This window comes from Vombatus ursinus, unplaced genomic scaffold (genome assembly GCF_900497805.2).
Source record: "Vombatus ursinus unplaced genomic scaffold, bare-nosed wombat genome assembly UNPS02014801.1, whole genome shotgun sequence".
Taxonomy (NCBI): Eukaryota; Metazoa; Chordata; class Mammalia; order Diprotodontia; family Vombatidae; genus Vombatus; species Vombatus ursinus.
The window spans coordinates 13961069-13986136 of record NW_020954579.1 but is presented as its reverse complement, the minus strand read 5'-3'; the positions used below and the strand labels follow the sequence as shown (position 1 = coordinate 13986136).

Sequence of the window (25068 nt, the reverse complement as noted above, 5' to 3'; positions counted from 1 at the left end):
GTGTTCTGTCTGCTCTTGAACCCTTCTGCTCGATGCTTTGCAGTCTCCCACCCCCCTCCCCAAAAACCCAACACCCCCCCCAAAAAAATCCCTTCAAGTGAAAGCAGAAGAGCAGAGAGATAACTGTTGTTAGATCTGCACTGGGGTGTCTTCCTAAGAGACCTTTGCTCTCTTCCACCCACCTGCCTGTCCAGCTCTTCTATGTGTGCTTAAACTGTCCTTGAATCTTGTGCAGCCCACCCCCCTTGCTGTGTGGCTCCCTTCCTAAACAGAGGTGTTTCAGAACAGTCCACTTAGGTAAAGTAAAACTGTCCGTAGCGTGCAAAGCCTAAAAGAACAGGAGCAACATGGAATGAAAAACAAAAACAAAAACAGTAAAGAGCCTCTGAAGAGATAACTTTGCTTGTTTCAACATAGTATCTGTTATACTTGCGCTGCCTACAGTCTTGTGTAGATGTAATATGCTGCAGTGGATCATATTTACAAAAAAGAGAAGCACACATCAAATGGATATATATTACATTAGAACAAAAATCTGACTTAAATGAATGGCATGAATGTGGCCACAATAACTTTAAAATAGGACAAGATGTCAAAATGCCCAAATCTATAGCATGGAATATTATAAAACATAAAGGAGAAATAAAAGGGCAAAAATGCACCAGCTTTTTTGTGGTCTGCAAACAACTACAAGGACTACAAGTATTCTAAGGACAAAACAGAGTCTTTCAGCTATAATTGCAATATAATTGCAATAAAAAAAAGCATTCCTCTTAGCAGTGTAATCCTTCAGACAAATCTTCAAGTGAAAGAAAATGGAAATGAAGTGCATGGTGAAGAAACTTTTACTATTAAGTTATGGTTGGTTCAAATGATTTAAAAATTGATTTTGTAAATTTCCATTGGGTTGAATAATGCTAAAATTACTAGAGAGGCAGCCAATGCAGGTGAGGACACAGCCACAAAACACTCTGACATTTTGAAGAAAATAAATGAAGGTGGACACACTGATCAACACATTTTAATGTGAATGAAACAGGCTTATTTTGGGAAAGGGTGCCTTCCAAAACTTACATTTCTAAGAAAGAAAAAGTTCAACCTAGATTTAAAGTGACTAAGGATCTCCCAACACTTTTATTAGCAAGTAATGTTGAAGGGGATTTTAAATTAAAACGAATACTTATGGGTCTGGAAATCCATGCACTTTTAGAGGCTGTAAGCATTGGTTGCTTCCAGTTCTTTACTGGTGAAAAGCATTCATGATTTTAGGTAATGCTCTAGGATCATCCAATTATACCTGGCTGTCTTGTGAGAACATGAGAACAAATTACCAAGATGTGGATAAAGTTCTCTGCACCTACCAGCGTACAAAGATTTAAAGAGAAGACAGTTCGATCTATGTTGCTAAATATTTCAAACAATTTAATGTAGACCTCCTTTGGTACAATACTGAGTAATTTTTTAAAATTTTGCTTTCTATAACCACTCTAATCCTTTTATAATTTTGAATAGTGTCAACTTGAATGATGACCACCCCAATGGTTTTGCTTAGTCTCAGTAATTAGGACCCTGCTACGAAAACATAAAGGCATTACTTGCTAGCTGATGCTGGACACCATGCAACAGGCTATGCCTCTTCTCCACTTTCCAGAGACTAAAATATGAGTAGGAAAAAGTCACCTCGTCACTAGGCTTAGTTTTCATTTAATACATTATTCCCCTTCTTTTAAAAACTGCCCATTTTACTAAAATAAAAAACTTAAAAGAGTTCTAATCTTTCCTTATATTATTTCATTTTAAAGTTTTGAATATCTTGTCCTTAAAGTGCTAAATGCTGTCTATAGTGGCTCATTTGTCATGCCTCTTTCAAATGTATATTAAATGGTGGTAAAACTGAGGCTGTATTTATGTTAACAAAAGGTTTACTGTTTCCCACTATTCATGGTGATAAAACCACACAACTGGAAAGGACCACAGAGATCATAACTCTCTCAAATTACTGAAGAGGGAACTGAGGCCCAGCACGGGAAAGTAACAACTCAAGTCTCCTGATGTCTTGGTTCAGAGCCCTTTACATAAATACTGCCTTTCAAAAGACGTAAAAACAAAGATAATCTTACAAGGCAACTCAAGACCAGGGTGGACAGTGGCATTTTTGACCATTGGAGGAGAATGACGTCCATCATCCATGTCGAGCTCTGTACACTGAGCTTCTCCATGTATTACAGCTAAACCCAGGCGAAGTCTCTCAGCATATGATTGGGCCCTAGGAGAAAACCCAAGAATATTCATGAAGAAGAACCCTAGAATCATTTCATCAATATTTACTTGTCATCAAGAAAAACATTCCAATGAATTTTAACACCACATTAAGTACCAACATACTCAATACTTACAAAAAACTATGGCCTGGCCCTCAATTTGATTATATATCTTATGAAGATGGTGGGGTCTTTTGGTACTACATAAAAAAACCATATTAACATCAGTGTTTTGGATTCAGTAAGCTCTGCTTAAACTCATTTTAATGTTGTCCTTTGTTCAATATTATGACACAATAACCACCCCACCCTCCCCCATGGGAAAGAGGTGCGCAATCAGAAGCGTCCTTAAAAGTTAGAAAGATGCTTATTGTTTCAGCTGCTTTCCTTTCCCTCAGAATTTTGAAGAACTTAATGCTCTCAAAATATAAATAATGATATAAATAATAATGATTTAAATGGTGAAAACAGCAGGTGTCAATTTGAAAAAAGCCTACTTACATCAACAAAACCTGACTGACTAGAGTTCTATTAAAGTTAGATCCTGATAAAAGGAGCAACAGAGATACCTCATACATTTCTGGCTTATTTACCTTTTTGCAGCATCAGGAGACTTGGCTACAATGACTGCATTTCTGTAATTTGGGATCTAAATTGAAAAGGAAAAAGAATCATAAAAATGTCATTGGATATTACTAGTCACAGAATTTGATAAAAAATCAGATGTAAAAATCACATGATACAAAACAGAGCAACATACTGGAACAACTAAAGAACGTTTAAAACATATTGGCCATTTAAAATCAGCAAAAAAAAACCCAAAAAACAAACAAAAAAAAAACAACCCTACAGTTATATCACTTGAGATAAAAATAATTAAATTCTGAATCTTCAAGGAAAGAGTAAACAGATCACCAAAGGGAATGAAAAGGCAATTCTTTTTGTCTTATAAATAACATGATGCTATACACATGGCTTGTTGATGGGGAGGCTATGCCTTACTCAAATAATTAGAAGAGACCTCTGCTAGAAACATTATCTGTTCTGCCTTTTAGATGCTCAACTCCTACATCAGAAAAAGAGCAAAGTAACATAATATTTTAAAGAGGACTACTATGTTTTTGCTAGGTGGCATAAGAGGAGAGTTTTCTCACTTCTTCTTGGATATACTGAAGTAGGAAAGGTGATGCTCTAAGGTTGTCCACAGGAAAGCTGAAAAAGCCTTGTATTTCCTTTTGATGAAGATCCATAGTTATTATGTGTGTTAAACCTGAAATTTTAAAACAAAAAATTAAAATGTTCTCACCTACAAATAGTGATACACTGGACAACATCCTGTGGTCTAACTAAGGATCCCTGAGAGAAAGAGTGGCGAGTGATGCTGGCAGCTCAACAAAGGTGGCTTCAACAAGTCAGTTACACACAGGTCCTTTAAACATCACACCTCAATGAGAATTACTGACAAAGGATGCACCAGGCCGAACTGAGAAGCAAAATAAGTTTGATCCTACTTAGGGTTTGTTTGAACTTGTTCCTGAAAACTCAGCAAAGAACAGAGAAGATAAAAGAAATTTAAATAATGAGTCAATATATACAGAAACACTAAGAGATGTAGATGACAACAGTTTGACTAAAAGATAATTAGAAAGAATGTGAAGCAGTGCTGGAATGAATAGCAAACTGGGAAAATAAAATAGCAGAATGAAAACATCAAAAACAAAGTGATTTATAGGTTTAACCATAAATTCTATTATTTCTGCCTGATGTAGAAGAAAAGATGACTGATAAGCATGAAAGCAAAATAATGCTGGGAAAATAAGCTACCGTGGTAAAAGAATCAGAAATACCAGAAATACGGAACATATGGAACAAAAGAGATTCATTTGCTTTTTTTACAGTTCAGTTATTAACTATTAAAAGAAAGAAAAACAATTTAGACAGGAACAGAATTAGCAAACTAAGAAATGCAAATATATGAAGCAGGCCAAAATGTAAAAAGACTAGTAGAATGACAAGACTAATATCGAAAGACTAAAATTCACGAGAAACATGTTGGTGGAGAGAAAAAAGAAGAGTCTGTGCCAAAATTACCACTAGAGCCCTATATAAATTCTACAGAAGCCAAGCAAAGGACTGATCCTATGCAAATGACCAGCAAAGCTCACTTTCTTTTACTCTCTTTATCTATTCATTCCTTTATTTATTCATACACATATATATACATATCTACACACACACACACAGGAGGGGGAAGGGTAATGAGGAAGGTCTCACATCTGAATACTTGGCTCTGATCCACCTTCAATAATGGGAGTGCCAAAGTGAAGGAATATAAAATTCTTCTATTTTCAATAGTACTTACCTGCTTTGGCTAACATGGAAGCTAGGAGCTTGCACACAATGGAACCTCTCTTTCTCATTTTGCTTTGTTTGCTGTAGGGAAAGTAAGGGATGACTCCAATAATATTTCTGGCACAGGCAGTCTTCAGCGCATAGGCCATGATCAGTAACTCCATAACAGCCGTGTTCACATCTCTAAAACATTAAAATCTGACCATTAGGATTCTTTTCATTTTTCTAATCCTGCAAAACATTCAAATTCCTGACCAATCAGAACATCCAGATGCTAAGCTATTACACGATAATTCTTCATCTGTTCATGTGGGCTCTAGGGAAGATTCACCAGCCCCACCTACTTAGCAGTTCATGCTAAGTATTTCTGAATATTTAACTTTACAACACGGCCACCAACCTTTGGCACTTGAACCCTATGCTTAGTTTTTTAGGACTGCTAGCATATTTCTAACTATGGGTATCATTTCAGACTCCAACCACTAGTCACTGGATTCTCTGCAAGACACCAACAGCCACCTGCTTGTACAATCCTCAGATCTTGGACAGCACCTGAACTATCTTTACCAAGAACAAAAAATAATCACCAAAAAGAAAAAGGAAACTACTATCACAGTTGAGCTCAAAGATCTCTTCTTTCTAAGGGATAAGCTTTATTTTTTTTATTTCTAACCCTCAGATGGTAAAAGTTTGAGCTGCTATAAGAAAAGAGAGAGGTGGTAGGATGTAAGAAATGTGAAGGTAGAACAAAGATCTGGAAACTGAGTGGATATATGGTTTTTGGAATAAGAGAAAGTAAGGAGTCAGAAACAAGGTTGTGAGAACCAGGGCGACTAGAAGGATGGTAGTACCCTCAACCCTAACATGGAAGCCTGAAAGTGGGTTTTTTTTTTGGGGGGGGGTTTGGGGAATGTAATGACATTTGTGATTCAGACCATAATCCATGATTCATCCTGTCCTACCTCAAATGAAAAGATAGCAGGGCCTTCACCCAATGGTCACTGTCCTCAAGTACAGAATCCACCCTCTGTAACCACAAAGATTATAATATGGGGGGACATATGAATTTTTTCCAATAATACCTGCACATATTCAGCTAAGAAGTGGGTACAGAGTGGGGCAGTATTGGGGATAAGGGTAGATATGGTTATGTTAGAGATAAGAGCTATGTTTGGTTATCAAAGTAACAGGGGAATAGTCAACCTCCAACTGGATGATCACACATACCCTGGGGTCAAGCCACAGCTCCCACTATGAATAACACTTCTATACTAGCATCTCATTTTTCTTCTGTATCCAAGGGAAAATCTGCTTATCTACTTATTTTTTTCTTATACAGCTTTCATTTGATACACACTCCAACCTTTAACAAAAACAAACAAAAACCACTAAACCAGATGAAACAGAGACCAAGCCAGACAGACAGCACATACAATACTCTGTGCCCATAGTCCCCCACCTCTTTACTGAGAGGGAGATTTGATTTATCATTTGTTCTTCAGAACTAAGACTGAACACTGAAATGAACCAGAATTCAGTTGCCGTAAAATAATGCTTTCATCTATACCAGTGAGTTGCTGTATGCATTATTCTTCTGGTTTACCATGCTTCATTCTCTATCAGCTCATACAGTTTTTCCTGTGTTTCTCTGAATGCCAATAGCTACCTCTTACACTGTATTCCCTACATATGAATGTATTCCATTCACATACCACAATTTGTTTAGTCATTCTCCAAGCCACATAATATTACTATTTAGTTGCCACCACCAGAGCGTCCACCAGGGGGAAACCAAACCCAATTATACTGTAGTCCTGAATGAGAAAGTTCTCAAATCTGCTGTTACCACTTCACATACATTTTGATCTGTTCTCAAAAGGAAAAAAAGACCAAAGATAACAAAGAAATTTATATCCTGTTAACAATGATTCTGGATTGCTACTCTCTGCATGAGCTGACCACAACTGTAATTGGTTCCATGTTCAAAGGGGAGAAACACAATGGGGACCTTTTAGCATATTCCTTTCTCCACCGGTAATGTATTTTTGCCTTTTCCTTCAGACACTACCTTATCTTTTTAGTTGACATGAGACTCTCCCTCTCCACAGAACTCAAAATCAACAAATATTTATCATCTGTTCTTCTTGCATGTAGATTACTGGAGAAGATGCTGGAGAAGATCTAAGTTTAGATGAGTCCTTGCACTCACGGAATTTACATAAGTAACAGGAGAGGGATAAGAACCAAACACACACAATATTACATGGAAAGTGCATTAGGGGTACTAATTTGTAAGTGCACAGCTAGGTGGCCCACCAGAGTCAGGAAGACCTGAGTTCAAATCCAGCCTCAGACACTGTGTAACCCTGGGCAAGTCACTTATAATCCCTTTTGCCTCAGTTTCCTCATCTGTAAAAGGAGTTGGAAAAGGAAATGGCAAACCACTCTAGTATCTTTGCCAAGAAAACCCCAAATGGGGTTATGAAGAGTCAGACACAACTGAAGTGACTTAACAACAAGAAAATGCCTTAGAGAGGTATAAAACAAAGTGCTATGTGAAGCTCAAGAGGAGAGGGGTTGTTACCAAAGGGAAAAGATCAGAGAAGGTCTTGTGTTGGGCTTTATCTCATGAATTCATGAGACAGAGAGGTAAAGAAAACATTTTTAAGGGAATAGTATGAACAAAGGAGGAAGGGAAAACATAGGCACTGGAGTTAAAAATACAAAGAATGAAACAATCCCTACTAGAAAGGAACTCATATTCTCTCTTTTTTTTGCTTTTTGGTGAGGCAAATCGAGGTTAAACCCAGGGTCACACAGCTAGTGTCAAGTGTCTGACACTGGATTTGAACTCGGCTCCTCTTGACTTCAAGGCCAGAGCTCTATCTACTGTGCCACCTAGCTGCCCCCAAACAGAACTTATATTCTAAAGACAGGTACATACACAAATATATGCAAAACAAACAAACAAACAAAAAACTATGAAAATCATAAATACAAAATAGCTGCCAAACTGAGTCTGAGACAATAGATGTAAAAGCATCTTGTAAATCTAAAAGTGCTATAAGAATGTTAGCTATTATTATTTTCTACTTCGTATAATGAGGATTATACTATTTACACTACTTCACAAGTGATACCAATTTTTTGTAAATCTTACATTGTCACATAAATTCTAAATGTTATTTTTCTCAATTTCCCAGGCTCAGGGGTGTCAGAAGCAACAATTAGAAGACTTATAGAAAGATTATGTTCTACCAGAGGCAGCACAGTCACAGCATCCATTAAGATAGGAAACAAAAGTATAATAGATACAAGCCTCGAGCAGCAAATAAAAAAGAATGATCAGAAATAATTAATAACAAAATATTTTATTTATATTTATAATAATTTATAAATAAATAATAAAAATAAAATAATTATGTACCAGCAAAATACAAATCAAAGGAAAAGGATGAGTATCTATAAAAGTTTAAAAACTCAAACTAAAAAAATCAAGAGAGACCTTAAATAGCTCAATCTGGGGGTGGGGTGGGGGGTGTCAAGCTATAAATGAACTGCCGAAGGAAAAAAAAATCCATGGGCAAAAGAATTTTTTCAACTACTTTCAGAGACAGAAGGCATTCTACCAAACTCTTCTGAAGCGAATATAATCTTGTTACTCAAACCAAGGAGAAATAAAGTAGAGAAAGAGAATTATAGAATTCACTAATGAACACTGACGCAAAAAAAATTAAAATCCTCCAAGACTAGAGAAATATATCCAGAAAACAAACAATTCAGCATTAACAAAGTTGGGTTCATACCAAGTGTGCAAGGACAATTCAACATTAGGAAACAATCAATAAACATTTATCAAGCACCTATGTGCTAGACTTGCAGAAACAAAGACAAAAGTAAAAAAGCTCCTGCCCTCAACTCAGAGTTGACATTCTGTTGGTGAGGGATGTCAGACAGTTTCTGTTTTAGATGTTGCTTTTTTTTCTCATAAGACAAGGTTCAATCTAAAATGGGAAATAACTGTGCTGTAAAGATAAAAGACATCTCTAAACCACAAACAAAAACCCAGATTAAGAATTCAAAAATTGTAGCAGTTTGGGACCATTTAGTATATAAAAGTGAGCGGCCTTATGAATTTCATAGAATTTCAGAGGTAAAAGGGACTATGAAATTATCAAGCCCACAATCCCATATGGGTAAAGAAATTGAGTTAAATGAATTGCCCAAGGTCACACTGCTAGTTACTGGCTGTACTGCAGTCCATTCGGTGCCTCACATGTAGTATACATGCAAATGATTGTTAAACGTAAATATATAATTCATGCTACCAACTTGGTCCATCAAGATTAAAACCAAAAATGTCATAAAAGACAAAATTCTAAGCAGTGACATAATGCAATACAGTTAAATTATAGCACAATAAAGAAGGCATTAAAATACTGAAAACAAATTACAGCACATCATGAATGACGATGATGGATTTTGTCTCTGATAATCAACAAAGCTCTTAGGTGTTCGATATGGAGGCTTGTCAAGAGACAGGAAGTATAGAGTGAATAAGCTTTAAATTAATGTCCTATGGTACTCACCCTTAAATATCATGATTGATGCTGTTCCAGTTAACAGTATCAATAAGATAAATATAAAAAAAAAGAGAAATTCAGCCTAGTTACAGGCTCTTGTTATTTTAAAATTAATGTCAAGATTACTGCAAATATTAACTTGTAACAGCTACAATTTCAAGAACTCACCTAGGTACAGATCAATTGTACCATAACTTATTCTTTCAACTACCCAAACCAGTTCGGGAATAGCAAAATATTACTGAAATTACAGTTCAATAATTCAGAGTCTTAGAAACCTTGTAGGATTTACATAGGATTTATTTGTTGAGTCACATCTGACTTTTCAGACCACATTATGGGGTTTTCTAGGCAGAGCTACTGAAGTGGTTTTTAATGTCCTTCTCCAGTGGATTAAAGAAAATAAAGGTTAAGTGATTTGCCCAAGGTCACATAGCTATGTAACTCAGGTCTTCTTGACTCCAGGCCCAATGCTCCAGCCACCGAGCCACCTGCCATTTTTAGTCCAGATGAAGAAACTTTGAGGGAGGGATAGCCTTTTGAGTCCTCTACATCATCTGGTACACTTAAAGAGAGAAGTATTTTGTTGAAGGGGATCTCAATGTTAGGTGCTAAAAGAAAAAAGCAATTTATACAAGGATATTCACAGTAACGCTAACAGTGGAAAATTTGTAAACACTTCATACATAATTATGTGGTTAAGGAGTGGCTAAGCAAAGTAACACATGTTAACATGACAGAATACCTCATATAACTACTAAAAATCTTTCCTTGTGTCTTCTCTCTATTTCACAGGAACTCAAGGAAGAGCACATGTTCTGTCCATCCATTATCTCATGTTCTTACTAAGCATTCTCTGTTTTCTGGTCATACATTTCCTTGATGACATCTTTTATTGGCTTACTTTTACAAGAATGTCAAGATGGTTGAGTCGCTTTTATCTCCTATTCAAAGTATAACAGCTAAGTGAATGTTTACTGATTCTAGAAATGGTGGGATTCTTGGCACACACCATCCCTTTTCCACCACTGTATCACTGTCACTGTGGGAATGAAAGAGGGGGCAGGGAATAGAACTATGGACATGTTTGTATTGTTCTTTGTTTTCTGGGTTGTACAGGCTCAAGAATTCATCACCAAATGACCAGCCTACAGATGATGAGCTTCTCTTGTATTCAGTGAGGCTGATCCTTTGGAAAGAAATTCTGTTGTCAAGTTTGAACATGTCAATTACAACAAAAGTATTTTAAAAACCCAGAAGCAAATATGTACTTAATGTAAATAGTACAGCTTTTGGGGTGGGTGCATTAAAGTTGCTTAAATTTACTTAAACCAAAACAAAAAAGATAAATACTTTGAGTACCAAATAGCTGGGAGGTCAACTAGGTAAAGAAACCTACTGCATTAATTCCATTTCACTTAAATTCAATCATCAGAGGAAAGCAGTCTGGTTAAAGAACGTATCAAGGTGCAAGCCTTTGCCATATTGGTTTCAGTATTCAGAAGACAGGAGGAATTAAATATTCCTGAAATGTATAACCTGATCAAGGCCATTTAGAGAAAAAAGGTTTCCAGAGACTGAGATGTATGAGACTGTTTATTTCATATTTCCACCAGGGCCTAGCACAATAATTTTACCAAGCACCTGTGTAAAATATTAAATGAATACATTAATCAGAAGGTAACACAACCCCCAAATTATTGATTTGAATTTTATTCCCTGGTGATAACTTAAATACGAAAATATTCACAGCTGCTCTATGACAGGGAAAAACACAACCCTGGAAAACAGCGAAATAAATGGTAGTATAGCAGACAGAAGAGCACTGGGGCTGGAGTCAGAAAGACCTGAGTTCAGATCCACCCTCAGACACTGACTGTGTGACGCTGGGTAAGTCACTTAACCACTGTTTGCCTCTGTGTCCTCATCTGTAAAATTGGGGTGATAACAGCATTTACCTCCCAGGGTTGTAGTGAGGATCAAATGAGATAATATTTGTAAAGTACTTAGCACAGTACCTTGCACATAGTAAGCAAAACAAATGTTAGCTACTATTATTATCATCATTATTACTAACATAACAAAAATAAATATGAAAGAAACACAGAAAGACCTAAATGAAGAGATACTCAGCAAAACCAGAACTATATACATATTGATTACAACTATATAAAATGAAAAAGCTAGAGATAATCTTTGCATCACAGGATCAAAATGGTCAGAGCAAGAGGGAATATTAGGTGATCGAGTCTAGCCTCCTAAATCACTATTTAAATGTCAGCTGTTATTTTGCCCATGCGCTCTTAATCTTTTTTTTTTTGTTTCATGGTCCTCTCTGAATGATGGTTATAAATGCATAAAGTAAAATAGGATTACAATGGAACCAAATATGTTGAAATACAGACATCATTTTGAAAAACAAGTTCACTAACTTCAGGTTAAGAATTCCTGCCTCAGGGAAGGTGCTCTTTCTCTTATTCTATATTTGTACTCCTAGCCCCTAGCACATAAGAAGTGCTTAAAAATGTCTGAGTTAAACTGGATTTCTTCTTATTAATGACTGTTTGTAATTTAAAAACTCTTTTAAACAACTGGTGATATTACTGAAAATGCTGTCTTCCAGGATAAATAAAAATGAAAATGTTTTATGAGGGAAAGCATGAGGTGGTATGGAGACATGACCCTGAATGGGAACAGGAATGTTATTATATGTTATTGTATGTTACTGTATCTGTTGTCATCCCCAGCAGGTGAATCCACACACTGCAGCACCTCGCACTTGTCTCATGTGCACAGAACTTCAGTGACGGTTCTGAGACTGTAGAAGGAGGATGATCTGGAGTAAGAGAGGAGGAAGGAGTGTCCTTGTTTTGCTAGTTCTGAAAGATGGAGATTCATTGATAAGAGCGGGATAGACAAATGGGCACAGCATCTAACAAAAAGCCCCACAGCAGAATTCCTTTAACTAGAAGGAACTGTTCAGGGAAGTAGATTTTGCACTAATAAGCACACACATTACATGAACCTAAAAATTCTATTTTGGAAGTATTTATATAATACTATACATAAGTTCCTTGAAAGGAAAGAGACATATAAGTGAGCTCTAACCTTGGTATTGTCTGTATAATGAAGATATCCTGGCCACGAACAGATTCTTTTATTTCAACTCTTGTTTCTGAAAATCAAGGGAAAAAACATCTTAAACTCAGGCAGCTTATAATTCAAATAACATAGCTGAAAGTATATTGTAAAAAGTAGTTTTTTTGAATCAATAAACCTTTATGAAATGCCTAATATGTGCCAGGCTCTGTGCTGAAGTGCCAGAAATAAAAAAGGCCCAGAGTTGAGATGAGTGTCTTGTTTTTGGAACAGCCAGGAGACCAGGATCACTGGACTGAAGAATCTATATTGGGGAGTAAAGTGTAAGAAAGCCAGAAAGGCAGCAAGAGGCTAGGCTATAAAGAAAGGGCTTTAATGCCAGAGCATTTTTATTTGCTCTTGGAGACAACAGGAAGCCACCAGAATTTACTGAGTAGGGCGGTGACATGATCAGACCTATGTTGTAGTTTTTTTCAGGGGCTAGGCAATAGGGTTAAGTGACTTGCCCAGGATCACACAGCTAGTAAGTCTCAAATGTCTGGTCTGAGACCGGATTTGAACTCAGATCCTCCTGACTCCAGGGCCGGTGCTCTATCCACTGAGCCATCTAGCTGGTCCTTGACCTATGCTTTAGGAAAATCACTTTAGGGATTGGAGGATGGATTGGAGTATGGATTGGAGTGGGGAGAGACTGAGGCAGGCACAAGCAACCTATTACAATAGTCTGGGTGTGAGGTGATGAGGATCTTCACTAGAGTGGTGGCAGTGTCAGAGAAGAGAAGGGGATGTATTTGAGACAGGTTACATAGGTGAAATTATCAGGCCTTAGCAACAGCTTGGATATGGGGGTAAGAGACAGTGATGAATCCAGGATGACTCCTAAGTGGTGGACCTAAGGGATTGGGAGGATGGTGTTGCCTCTACAGTAATTGGGGAAGGTAAAAAGCTAGGTATCTATTATTCTGCTTCTTTTTAATTCCTTCTTGGTTTTTAATTTTTTTCTTTTTTATTGTGAACTTAACCATCAACAAATAAAAACATTTCAATATACAAAGAACAAGAAAAGACTGAATAAAACATTGTGAACTTGTGTTACACGTTTTAAAAACTATACATTAATATTAACAAGGTTCTCCCCCCCAAAAAATTAACAAGGCAGAAATAAAGTTGCTCTTTATGATGCCTTCCACACTTTCCCTTTCTATTAAAAAATGTTTCATTGATGCTTTTTTGTATTATCTATCACTATCTAACTAACCTATGATGCCCACTACTCTCCTGAATAGAAGCCCCTCATTTGTAACAAGTTTGTTGAGTTCAGCAAAATAAATCATTTCATCAGCCAGAGGACAAGGCATATTTCATTCTAAATTTCTAGCCTATCATTTCTCTGTCAAAGAAGTAGGAAGCATGTTTTACAAAGAGTCTTTTTGAATTCAATATAGTTCAATGCTTTGATCAATGAGTTCTGAAAGTCTTTTAAAGTTCTCTTCCTTCACAATAGTATAGAACTAATCTCTGAGCCTGATCATTTCGCTCTGCTGCAGTTCAAACAAGTCATAAAGGTTTTTCTGAACCCATCACTCATAATTTTGAATGTAATTCTATTTGACAAAATCATCACACAATTTGTTCTGCTATTCTCCAAATGACACAAACCTATTGTTTCCAACAAAAATTGCTACTCTATTTTTTAACAATCAGTTTTTCTACCTGTTCTTGACCTACTTGGAGTATATGGCTTATAAGTATCCCTGGTTCAAAGGGCATGTAGTGTCTACTGACACTGGGGCACAGTTACAAACCCTTTTCTCGAATGATTAAATTTGGAGCTCCATCAATGATAGTGTATTAATGTACCTCTTCTCTCAAAACTCCTCACAAAACGGCTAATTTTTTTGGAGAAACACTTTCTGTAGTATCAAAGAACTAGAAACAAATTATATCCACTTCCCGAGAAACGGCTAAATACTGTGGTAAATGGATTTAATGGCTTATTACTATACTTTAAGAAACAACAAAGATGACGAATACAGAAAAGCATAGGAAGACTTCAATGTAGCAATAAAACCAGGAAAACAATATCTACAATAATTAAAACATCAGTTTAAACAAGAAATTAAAACTGAATATTGTGAAATTACAATGACTCCAGGGATATGAAAAGACACCTCCTCCCACTTCTTTGGGAGAAGAGGACACTGCAGATCCATCAAGGCAGACCTTTTTGATGTGCTGGTTAGTTTTGTTGAACTATTTTTTCCCTTGTTATCAGAGATTGCTCTCTGGGGTGAAAAGGAGGATGGAATGTGTTAGGAAATGTGGGTGATGTAAAAATAAAAAGATAACAAACATAACTTCACTTCTGTATTCTTCTTTTGTCATCTGTACCAATATGATGGGAGGTATAATCCTGAAGTATTAATTTGTACTTCATTTGTAATTAGGGATTTGGAGTATTTTTTTTATATGGTTGTTGATAGCTTGCTTTTCTTCTACCGAAAAAAAAAGTAGTTTTCTTACATTGGAAATATACAGTAATCAATAAAAATCAGTAACACTGAAACAACCTCCTTCCATGTGGTATGCATCATAAGGCAACATAAGGGACAGGAGGTGAGCATGGAAGCCAAATCCAGGCTCTGCCACTTACTATGTCTATGGTCTTGGATAAGACCTTCACCTCTCTAGACCCAGTTTCCTCACTTAAAAGTCTCTTCCAGCTCTAAATCTATGATCTTATTTCTCTGTATGCAAAAGATTCTGAGTAGCTTCTGAAAAATGTTGGATAACAAAACTTTCCTAAACTAAGTTAAGTTAGTGAATAAAGGCAAAATTCTCACCTCCATTTGTCTCCTGGTATACAACAGACTTTCCCAACTCGGCACCAAGACGTCTGCAGGAGGAAAAAAATGGAGATTATTAATTTTTCTTTGTTTTTTTTTCCCTTCTATAGAGTTGTGTAGTCCCTATAATTGTATGACATTCATTTCTTTTTTTGCTCCTTCCATTTACATTGTTACTTATTGAGGGCATTATTTTCCTGGTTCTAATTACTGTACATCATTTGATGTCTTCCTAGGCTTCTTTGAATCTTTCATAATTTATGGCTTAGTATTTTTGTACCACCTTTGTTACATCATTCCCCAGTCAGTATCTATTTGTTTCTAGTTCTTTGCTATCACTAAAGAGCTGCTACGAGTATTTTGGTATATATATGAGTTTTATTTCTATCTTTAATTTCCTTGGGGTATGTGCCTACAGCAGTATTTGTGTCAGGGTATAGACAATTTAGACATTTACTGCTACAGTCCAACAGTCTATAATATTTGTATTTTCTCATCTGATGTATAGGAGGGTAGAATAAAATAATCAAGCTATTTCCAGATAAGCAATACTGATTTTGTTTCTAGATGTACCGTAAGAACAAGTTCTGGAGAGCAAAACTACTTTTCCATTCAATATTTTGAACAGGAAACACAAAAAAACAGACATGGATGAGCTTCAAGAATTTGGCCTCTAGTTCCAGATAACAAAGAGGTAATGTAAAGGGTTACAGATGAGCCAAATTCTCCTACACACCCTAGGAAAGAGATAAAAAGGATCCCAGATGAAGCAATGATTTAAAAAAAAAAAGCCAACAGAAAAACCCAGAATAACAACAGATAAAACAGAAGCCAGTTTTTCCACCCAGTTCAGAACTTCAAAAAAGGAACCAGAAACTGGCAGAGGATGGAAGGGGGTAGGCACTAGGGAAGACAGTGCAGTCTGATAAACAGGCTTGAAGCCTGTAGGCTCTGGGAGAGGAGTTGCATCAGGGAAAGCAGTACAAGCCCCAGCAAATAAGCCAAAAGTCACTAAGTGCTGAAAGGTAGAGTCTGCAAAGAAAACCTGCCTAAATTCCAGTAAACACGCTTAAAGCCTGCAGGCAATGGGAGAAGGATCCCAGAGAAGCTAGCTTAAGCTCAGATAAACAAGACTGATGCCAGCAGGCAAGTTGAATGAGGATGCCCCAGAAAGAGGTCTCAGATCAGCCTAAGCAATCTCCAGTAAATGAGACATGATGCCAGATTTCAGTGGCCTGTCAGAAAAGAGGAGGAGAGAGCCAGTCTCCATAGGTCACTACCAAGAGAGAAAGGGCAGAATGGCAGTGGTATCCAAACTACAGATGGGACAGGGTCAAAAAGAGTGCACCCAACATATCCAAGTAAAGCCCAAGAGGTAAAACCTGAAGAGAATAGATAAGATGTACAAGTAAAAGCTGAGTTTCAAAGGAAAAAAAATTACTCAAAAGGACTTTAAGAATGCCAGGAAGAAACAAAGATATAAAAATGAAATGTTAGAGAAAAATTGGGAAGCAAATAAACAGATAAAAACTTATCCAAGTAGTAGGCATTCTGAAAAATGGAGCAGTCAAAACTCAAAAACTCCATGAAATAGCAAAAATATCAGAAAAAATTCACTTATCAGAGCCCAGGATCCTGGCAATAGAAATCAAATTCTTTTGGAAGAAGGATGAGGATGGCCAAACTATCTAGAAGAGAAAATTTAAGAACCATCAAACTCCCTAAGGCCAAATGAAAACAAAACACAAATACCATATTTCAAGAACTAATGAATTTAGAAAATTGCCCAGATGTTGGGCAAAGTTAAAACATGAAGAATCTACCAAGTTATACATCTCACTAAGTTGTGCATTGTACCTTTACAAAAAGTGACCATGTGCCAAGAGCATAAAGACATCAAACATAACTACAAAAAAGCAAAATATCAAATGCATACTTTACTAACCAAAACAACAATAAGGGAATTGAGAAAAGATTAAAAATCAAAGAATAATTTTTTGGGGGGGTATGGGGAGGGGGAATTGGGGTTAAGCAATCTGTCCAGGCTCACACAGCTCATAAGTGTCAAGTGTCTGAGGCCAGATGGATTTGAACTCAGGTCTTCCTGACTCCAAAGCCGGAGCTCTAACCACTGTCCCACCTAGCTGCCCCAAAGAATAAATAAATTAATCCTAAAGAACTGATGGGAAGTAGATCTAAGATGTTAAAGCAGCAGGAAGTGAGTTCCTTGACAACTCTTCCAAACAGATTTAAAAAACACACCAGAATGAATCCTGATTGGCAATCCAAGAAAAAGCCACAGGGAGTTATTTTTCTGGCACAAGGAAGCAGAAATGCCTGTAGACACTGGGGAAAAGGGTATGGTCAGGAGTGCTGAACATGCTGCACAGAGAGCATTCCAGAGGAAGAGAGAGGTTGTATACCAGGGCAAGAGGAGGTCCCAGACCTATACAAGAAGAATACACTAGGGGTGGGGAATAGGGGGAAGGCATTGTAAAGAAAGGGAATATTATCTCACATAATAGCAAGGAGTGGATGAGGAGAGCAGCTGACACGTGAACTTTGGCTGACACGTGAACTTCGCTCTCATCTGAACTGGTCAAAAGGAATACATATGTACAGAAATACACTTCATTCAACAGGGAAATCGGAGGAAAAGGAGGGAGGGTAGCTTAAAGGAGGGATTAAGTCCTAAGCAAAACAAATTCGAAGGATGTAAAAAAAAAATTTATATTTCTTTCTGAAGTGGCAAAGGTGGCAAAGACCAGGAATCTAAGAGGATGTCCATAAATTAGGGAATGGCTAAACAAGTTATGGCACATAATAAATGTGACAGAATACTACTGAGTTGAACTCTTATAAGTGAAACATGCTACCCACTTTTGATAACTTATTTTGATTTACTATACATGTTTGTAATGGGTTTTATTTTTCTTATCTGGGGGGGGGGGGGTAAGGTGAAAAGGCAGACCTTGGCTGATTAAAACAAAATATACAAACTGAACAATACAATTACCAATCACAGTTCTTAAGGGTTCGTGATGAAACATGCTGACCAATTCCTAACAGGGAGTTGATAGGATTCAGAATGCAGATTATGATATTTTTTTAAGCTATGGCCAATGTAAAAATGTCTTTTGCTTGTCTGCAATATGGGTTGTTTATCTTGCTTTCTATAAAGGTGGGATGGGGAGAGGGAGAGAATTTTGAATAATTTAAGAAATAAAAATTTAAAAGGACAGAAAGGGTTAGTAGCAGGGAAGTCAATACTTCCCTGATCAAGTAAAATGAAAGGACTCTAAGCTCCATTTCAGCTCTAAAATTAGAAGATTCTGGAGTCCATGATGAAATTAGGCAAAAACTATCTAAGTAATAAGTGCTTTCTTAAGCCTTTATGCTCTATACCTTTATGCTCTATATATGACCAATACCAAGAGATTGGAGTTACAGTGTCCTGTATGCCAATATGCCTGAATTACAAATTGGAAAGGTAAGAAAGGACAAGGTTGTAAAAGGATTTAAAAGTCAAACAGGAGTTTGATTCTACAGACAAGAAAGAGCCACTGGAGTTTATTGAGGACAAGAGTGATCAGACCTTCACTTTTGGAAAATTACTTTAGCTGCCCTGTGGAGGATGGATTGGAGAGGGAAGAGAATTAAAGCCCAGTTAGATTAATGTAATAGTACACATAAAAGGAGATGAGGGCCAGAATCAGCATGGTACCTGTAAGTGAAGAGAAGGGGACTTTTAAAGACGTTGTGGAGATACAAACAACAAGATCTGGCAAGGGATTGGATATGTGATATGAGACAGAAGCTGAGTTACAGAGGATTTCGAACCTCAACTAGTAGATGATGATGAGCTAAGCAGAAGTAGAGAAGCAGATTTTTGGGAAAAGCTAAGTTTTCTTTATAAATATTTTAAATTAAATTTTAAAATATTTGTTTAAAAGTATTTTGATCTGCTTTAAGATTTACCTTCTCACCCTTCCCTTTTACCAATTTCCTCCTCCTCCAACTGAGAACTCAAGAAAAACAAAACTCATTACAAACTCATATGGTTAATCTAAACAAATTTCTGCATTGGCCATATTTATTTTTTTTGTTGCATTCTGAGTCCTTAACCTCTATCAGGTAGGTAGCATGTTTTATCATTAGTCTTCTGGAATCCTGGTTGGTCAACGCCCTGATAAGATTCAGTTCAATAGGACTTCATCACATTTATATAATTTTCAGGGAGCTTTCTGCTTGGAGAAGGTTTTATACCTCTTCCGCCAAGCTATTAATTCCCCTTTCAATTCTTTCTTCCATAGCTCTCATTTATTTTCCAATTTTTTCCTCATGTGCTCTCATTCCATTTACAAAAACATTTTAAACCTCTTTTTTTTTTTTACACTCTCGCTTAATTTCTTCTAGGAATTCTAGGTATGTATCCAAGCTGTGTTTGAGTCATTTTCTTCTGTCTTGAATTTCCTGCCCCACCATAACAGCTCTTTGTGATGGGATTTTTTTTTTTTTGCTCATTCTTGATGTTAAGACTGGGTTCTGAGGCACTTCTGGATGGAAGACCTGGCCTGGTTCTGTTGCTGTTTTCTTGGCTATAGTGTTATATTATTCCAGGATCTCAGGGACAGGCTGGGGACCTGCAAGCTTTCAGGGCCCCCAAAGTGGTCTGATCCAGGGCAAATTCTGATTCCTGGCCACCCTAGTCTAAGCCCTGCAAGTTCCTGACCTGGATTTGGGCCTAAGCCCAAAGAGCAGACTGTTCCTGGACTCCACTCCTATCAGCCAGCTGGAAAGTTCTACTGGTTCAGAGTTGAAGAATTATGGGCTCCCCTTTGGTCTGAGTTTTCTGCCCTGGTTATTCCTCTGCACACGAGGCTAGATGCTGGAAATAAGACCCTGCTCTGAGCTTGGGGTGCGAGCCAGACTACTGCTGCTTGCCAGCTTCTGAACTTCCTTTCTTCCCCATACACTCCAGGGTCTCCTTCCCCAGGGATGCCACTCCCCTGCCCAGGTCCCTTCCTCAGTCTGCCCACCCTTGATCTGTGATTCAGAACTGCACAGCAGGCAACAAAGCTTCTAACTTGGACCTGTTCTGCTGCAGTGCCTCCCTAAGTATAGGGTTGGGATCTCCTCTTGGCTTGGTGCACAGCTTCTCCTTAGGGGCTGGAGTGCTCCATAGGCCCCTGATTAGACTTGATCTCCCTATCTGTCTCCATATCTGGAGATAAGCTAGACAAATGACTCACAGACTTTTTCTGGATTTCCTCATCAAGATTCAGTTTATATTGGTCTGGAGTTTGTAGAGGGAAGCCTAACACACTGCTTCCTGTCACTCCACCACCTTGGTTCCCACACTGATACCTGCTGCATAAGGGATATTCAGATGGAATTGTCTTTCTGGTAGTTTGTTATGGGTAACTGGAGCTAAGGATAGAGACTAGGGCTAGATATATAGATTTGGGAGTCATTGGCACAGAGATGACAGAACTGATGGAAGCTGATGATCACCAAGTGAGGGAGTACATCTAGAGAAAAGAAGTCACTCCTTGGTACACACCCACAGTTACAGTGTGACATGGATGACAAATTATCAAAGGAGACTCAGGATTGGCCAGAGAGGGAGGTGAACCAGGAGAGAACCCAAAGATAAGAATACAAAAAGAAGGTGGTCAACAATCTCAAATGTTGCAGAGATCATGGAGACCGAGGACTGAGAAAAGGTCAAGAGACAATAATTTTGGAGAGAGTAGTGTCAGGTGAGTGATGGTGTTCGAAGTCAGATTGCATGGGTTTAAGAGGAGACAAAGGAGCTAAAGTGGAGACACCAGTTAGCAGGGATGGGGGTATCTAAGGAAGACTTAGGTTTGTTTCTAAGCAGCAGGGAGAAAAACAAAAATAAAAAACAAACAAAAAGGAGCAGTCAGGTGAGGCAGTAGATAGAGCACTGGTCTGAGTGGAAAGAAACTGGAAAGAAAACCTCAAACACATAATACTAGCTGTGTAACCCTGGGCAAGTCACTTAACCCCATTGCCTAGCAAAAAAAAAAAAAAAAAAAAAAGCTAAGGGGAGGAAAGCAGTATATATGTAGAGACTGAAGATTAGAGAGAGGATGATAGTGGGAGCCATCTGCCTGAAAAGTGGGGTGAGACTAAGGATTCTTGGATAAGTCTCTTTATCAGAGACTACCAGATGGAGTTAAAGATCTGGAACAGCCTAAGGAGGAATGGGATAGAGAATCAATTTTGTTGTTCAGTTGTGTCTGACACTATGTAACCTCATAGGCTTTGTCCACAGGACTTTCTTGGAAAAGATAATAGAGTGGTTTGCATTTCCTTCCCCAGTGTGTCCCCATTTTACAGATGAGGAAATAAGGCAAAGAGGGATTAAGTAACTTGCCCAGGGTCACATATCTAGTGTCAGAGACAAAATATGAACTCAGATTTCCTGACCCCTGGGTTACTGCTCCATCCTTGGCATCACCTAACAATTTGGGAGGGGGCAGCTAGGTGGTACATGGGATAGAGCACTGGCCCTTAAATCAGGCCTCAGATACTTGACACTTCCTAGCTGTGTGACCCTGGTCAAGTCACTTAACCCCACCGCCTAGCCCAATAAAAAAAAAGAAAGAAAAGTAAAAAGATCAGGGAGGAATAAAAGAACTGTTGGGTAAATCACTTATCTATTTCAGTTTCCTCAACTTTAAAATGAAAGGGTTGATTACATTACTTAAGGTACTGACCAGCTTTAACTCCATAATCCTATCATCCCAAAAGAATGTAAGTTTGAGGACAGAAAGTTTCCTTTAAAAAAATTTTTTGTTCCCCCAGGGTCTTGCATATAGGGAAGAGTAAAAGAACTGCAAGGTAATTCACTTATTTCACAAGTTTCCTACCTTCCAAATGAAAGAGGGTTGATTAGATTTAGGGTACAGACTAACTTTAACTCCAAGATCCAATCATCCCAGTAGAATTGCAAGCTTGAGGGCACTGACCTCACTGAGAATTTAGGGAAATAACACTGAGAAATTAAGGGAATAACAGCTTTCTAGGAATCACAGACACGGGGATCTGGATCAGCTTGATGAATTTGGATAGCACTAACCTCTAAGGAGAAGCAAAGCTGAGTGCTGGTATCACTGGTGAATCCATAAGTAGCAATAGAGTGCTGAAGGGGGACCGAAGGGATACCCAGACTCCCATCTCCTATTAGTCCTGTTTTGTTTGTTTTTTTTTTTACCAACTAGGAAAGAGCTGGAGCGGCTATAACTACTACAGCTATAACTTTCGTCAAAAGTCATAATGTAAAACTGATAAAAAGGCAAAAGGGCAGACACTCTGCAGGGAGTCGTGCAAAGTAGGCCTTGAACGTGTTCTTCCTCCTTTTGCAAACCTGCCTCCTCTCTCTCAAGCCCAAATGCAAAATAAGATCGGGAATACCAAATTTAAAGCTGGGAAGTAACTCTGACACCCTTTAGGATACCCTCTCTCTGGGGAAACTGAGGCCTACAGCCGGAGAAATAACTCAGCCAAGATTCGAACCCCTGTCTCCAGATTCCAAAACCAGCCCCAGCCACCCCGACGTCGCGCATGCGTGCCGTGCCCCCTCCCGCTTACTCCGTGATGCGCTTGGCCAGCTCGGTGCAAGCAGCCGTGGAGTTGGCCGAGAAGACGCGGTATCCCGTACGGGCGGCGTTCATGGTTGGGAAGGCGGCGGGTCGGGCTCGAAGGGCGCGAAAGGTCGAGGATACGGACAGCGGGGGCAGCAGCAGCAGCTTCTTGGGCATCGTCCGGCCCGGCGCAGGCAGTGCGGAGAGGCAGGAAGAACTACTGAGGCCGAGGTCGCGGACGCATCCGCCGGGGGAGCAAACGCGCAGGGGGAAGGGGCGAGGTCGGAACAGGAAGGGAGGAGTTCGGTGGTCTCCCTCCGATCCCCCAGCGGACTTCCTCCGCAGCCCTCAGGGCCTTTGTGAACGCCCGCCCCGCTTGCTCCAACTGCTGGGAAGGAGCTAGGCCCTGCCCCCTGGTAGAATCCGAGAGGCGAGGGCTAGAGCGTCGTTCCCCCTCGCCTCAGTCTCCTCCTCCTCCGCTCCCTCCGAGGCGGTTTCTCTATGGAAAGTGACAAGGAACTCATCGTTTCAACTTCCGCCCACCAGGGGGACTCTTTCCTTCTCGCAGCCTCGGGCAACGCCGTGGTGGGCGGTTCTATGTCTAACGCTTCTGCCCCGATCTAAGATGGCTGACGCCGAGGGCTACTGTATTTTAAAAACTGCAGTAGCGGAGTTCCAAAACGATAAAAGTTCTTAGAGTCTAGCTTGGGACACTAGTTGTTTAGAGGGAACTGGAGGGAGAGTAGATCCAGGAACTTTCTTCAAGGCACCTACGGTTAACATCTACAGGATTCCCTGCTGTAGCCTTAGAACGCTATGGTCCTTAGCGCATGCGCGCTCCTGCGCTGGGGCCGGGGGTGGGGGGGGGGAGGAAGAGGTAAGCCGATTGGCTGAGCATCCTGTCGTTCACGCTAAACCTACGGTAGTAGACAAAAGTCCCTTGAGAAGACTGAAGGATCCTTGATTAACAACATGAGTGTCATTATATGTGTAGTCATAGGAGCATAGATTTAGAGTTACAAGGGACCGTAGAGCAGAGGTATGCTGGTAAATGTTTAACATCCGGCTGGGGGAAGGGAGGAAATGTACTCAGGACACGGTTTTAAGTTTAATCTGCATCATTAACATTTTCTCCATCCAGTCAACAAAACAATAAATCAAGTCCTGATTTTCAAAGTATAAATGCGCACAGTGGACATTTAACATTCGGCTCCACTTTGAGCTGGCTCCAGCATACCTCGGCAGTTGTCATAGAGACCAAGCCTCCCCACCCCCCCTCCCCACATTTAATAGATAAGGAAACTAGGGCCCCAAGAAGGTTAAATGATCTGCAAAAGGGCACAAAAGTGTCTGAGCAGGATTTGGCTCTAGGTGACACAAATCCCTGGCCCTTTCCAACACAGCCCCTTGCCTTGGTTTTCTACTCCTTTAAAGCCAATCCAAGGGTTCCCTGGGGGCTATTCTTTCAAAAGCATTGTAAAAACTTAGGCTTTAAAAACTCTTTGAGATTTAGAAACTGATTTCGTCATGACAGCTAAATATTGTCCCAACTCCACAGATTAGGAAACTGACACAGAGAACTGAAGTGATTTGCCCAGGGTCACACAGCGATCAAATTGGATCGTAAAATTGCATCCCAATCTTCTGCCTCTAAATCCATTGCACTTTTTTGCCCTGCAAGGAAACCTTTCTCAACCCCTCTTAACTCGAGTGCCTCCGTCTCTTATTTATTTCCTATGTATCGTGTTTATAGCTTGTTTGTACACATTTGGCATCTCCCTCATTAGATTGAGTTCCTTGAGGGCAGGGACTGTCTTTTGCTTCTTTTGTGCTAGCACGCTACCTGACACATAGTAGGCACTTAATAAATGTTTATTGATTGACAGACTTCAACTTTTAGAATTCCTGGTTTCCTTCAAAACTCAGCTTAAGGGGCAGCTAGGTGGCTCAGTGGATATGGCTCCTGACCTGGAGTCAAGAGGAACTGGGATTAAATTCGGTCTCAGACCAGACATTTTATACTTAGCAGCTGTGTGACCTTGGGCAAGTTACTTAACCCCAATTGCCTTGAGAGGAAAAAAAAAAAAAAACCTCAGCTTAAGTGCCACCTTTCACATGGAGCCTTTTCTGATCTCCACAGCGCTAGGGCACCCCCCCAAAAAAACTACCTTGTATTCATTTTGAATATATTCTGTATAAAGAGGGTAGATTAGACGCTACCCAACTGAACTCTCTCAACATTCTGCTCTGAGCAACTTTAACACCCCAAATCAAATTTTGGAGTGGCAGAGACACCAAAAGGTCAGAGTGAGAC

At 39.0% G+C, this 25068-nt stretch overlaps 1 protein-coding gene across 1 annotated transcript in view; it reads right to left on the bottom strand.

Moving 5' to 3' along the window:
- Positions 1 to 23176, bottom strand: part of PRPSAP1 (phosphoribosyl pyrophosphate synthetase associated protein 1) — a 31954-nt gene extending 8778 nt beyond the window's left edge. Inside the window, exons 1-7 of the mRNA XM_027872894.1 lie at positions 22762 to 23176; positions 15139 to 15191; positions 12305 to 12371; positions 4624 to 4796; positions 3416 to 3531; positions 2855 to 2910; positions 2121 to 2266 (exon numbers count right to left, since the gene is read on the bottom strand). Of these exons, the coding sequence (XP_027728695.1) occupies positions 2121 to 2266; positions 2855 to 2910; positions 3416 to 3531; positions 4624 to 4796; positions 12305 to 12371; positions 15139 to 15191; positions 22762 to 22931 (781 nt within the window). The 5' untranslated portion in view covers positions 22932 to 23176. The remainder of the gene's footprint in view (positions 1 to 2120; positions 2267 to 2854; positions 2911 to 3415; positions 3532 to 4623; positions 4797 to 12304; positions 12372 to 15138; positions 15192 to 22761) is intronic.
- Between the last annotated feature and the right edge of the window lie 1892 nt (positions 23177 to 25068).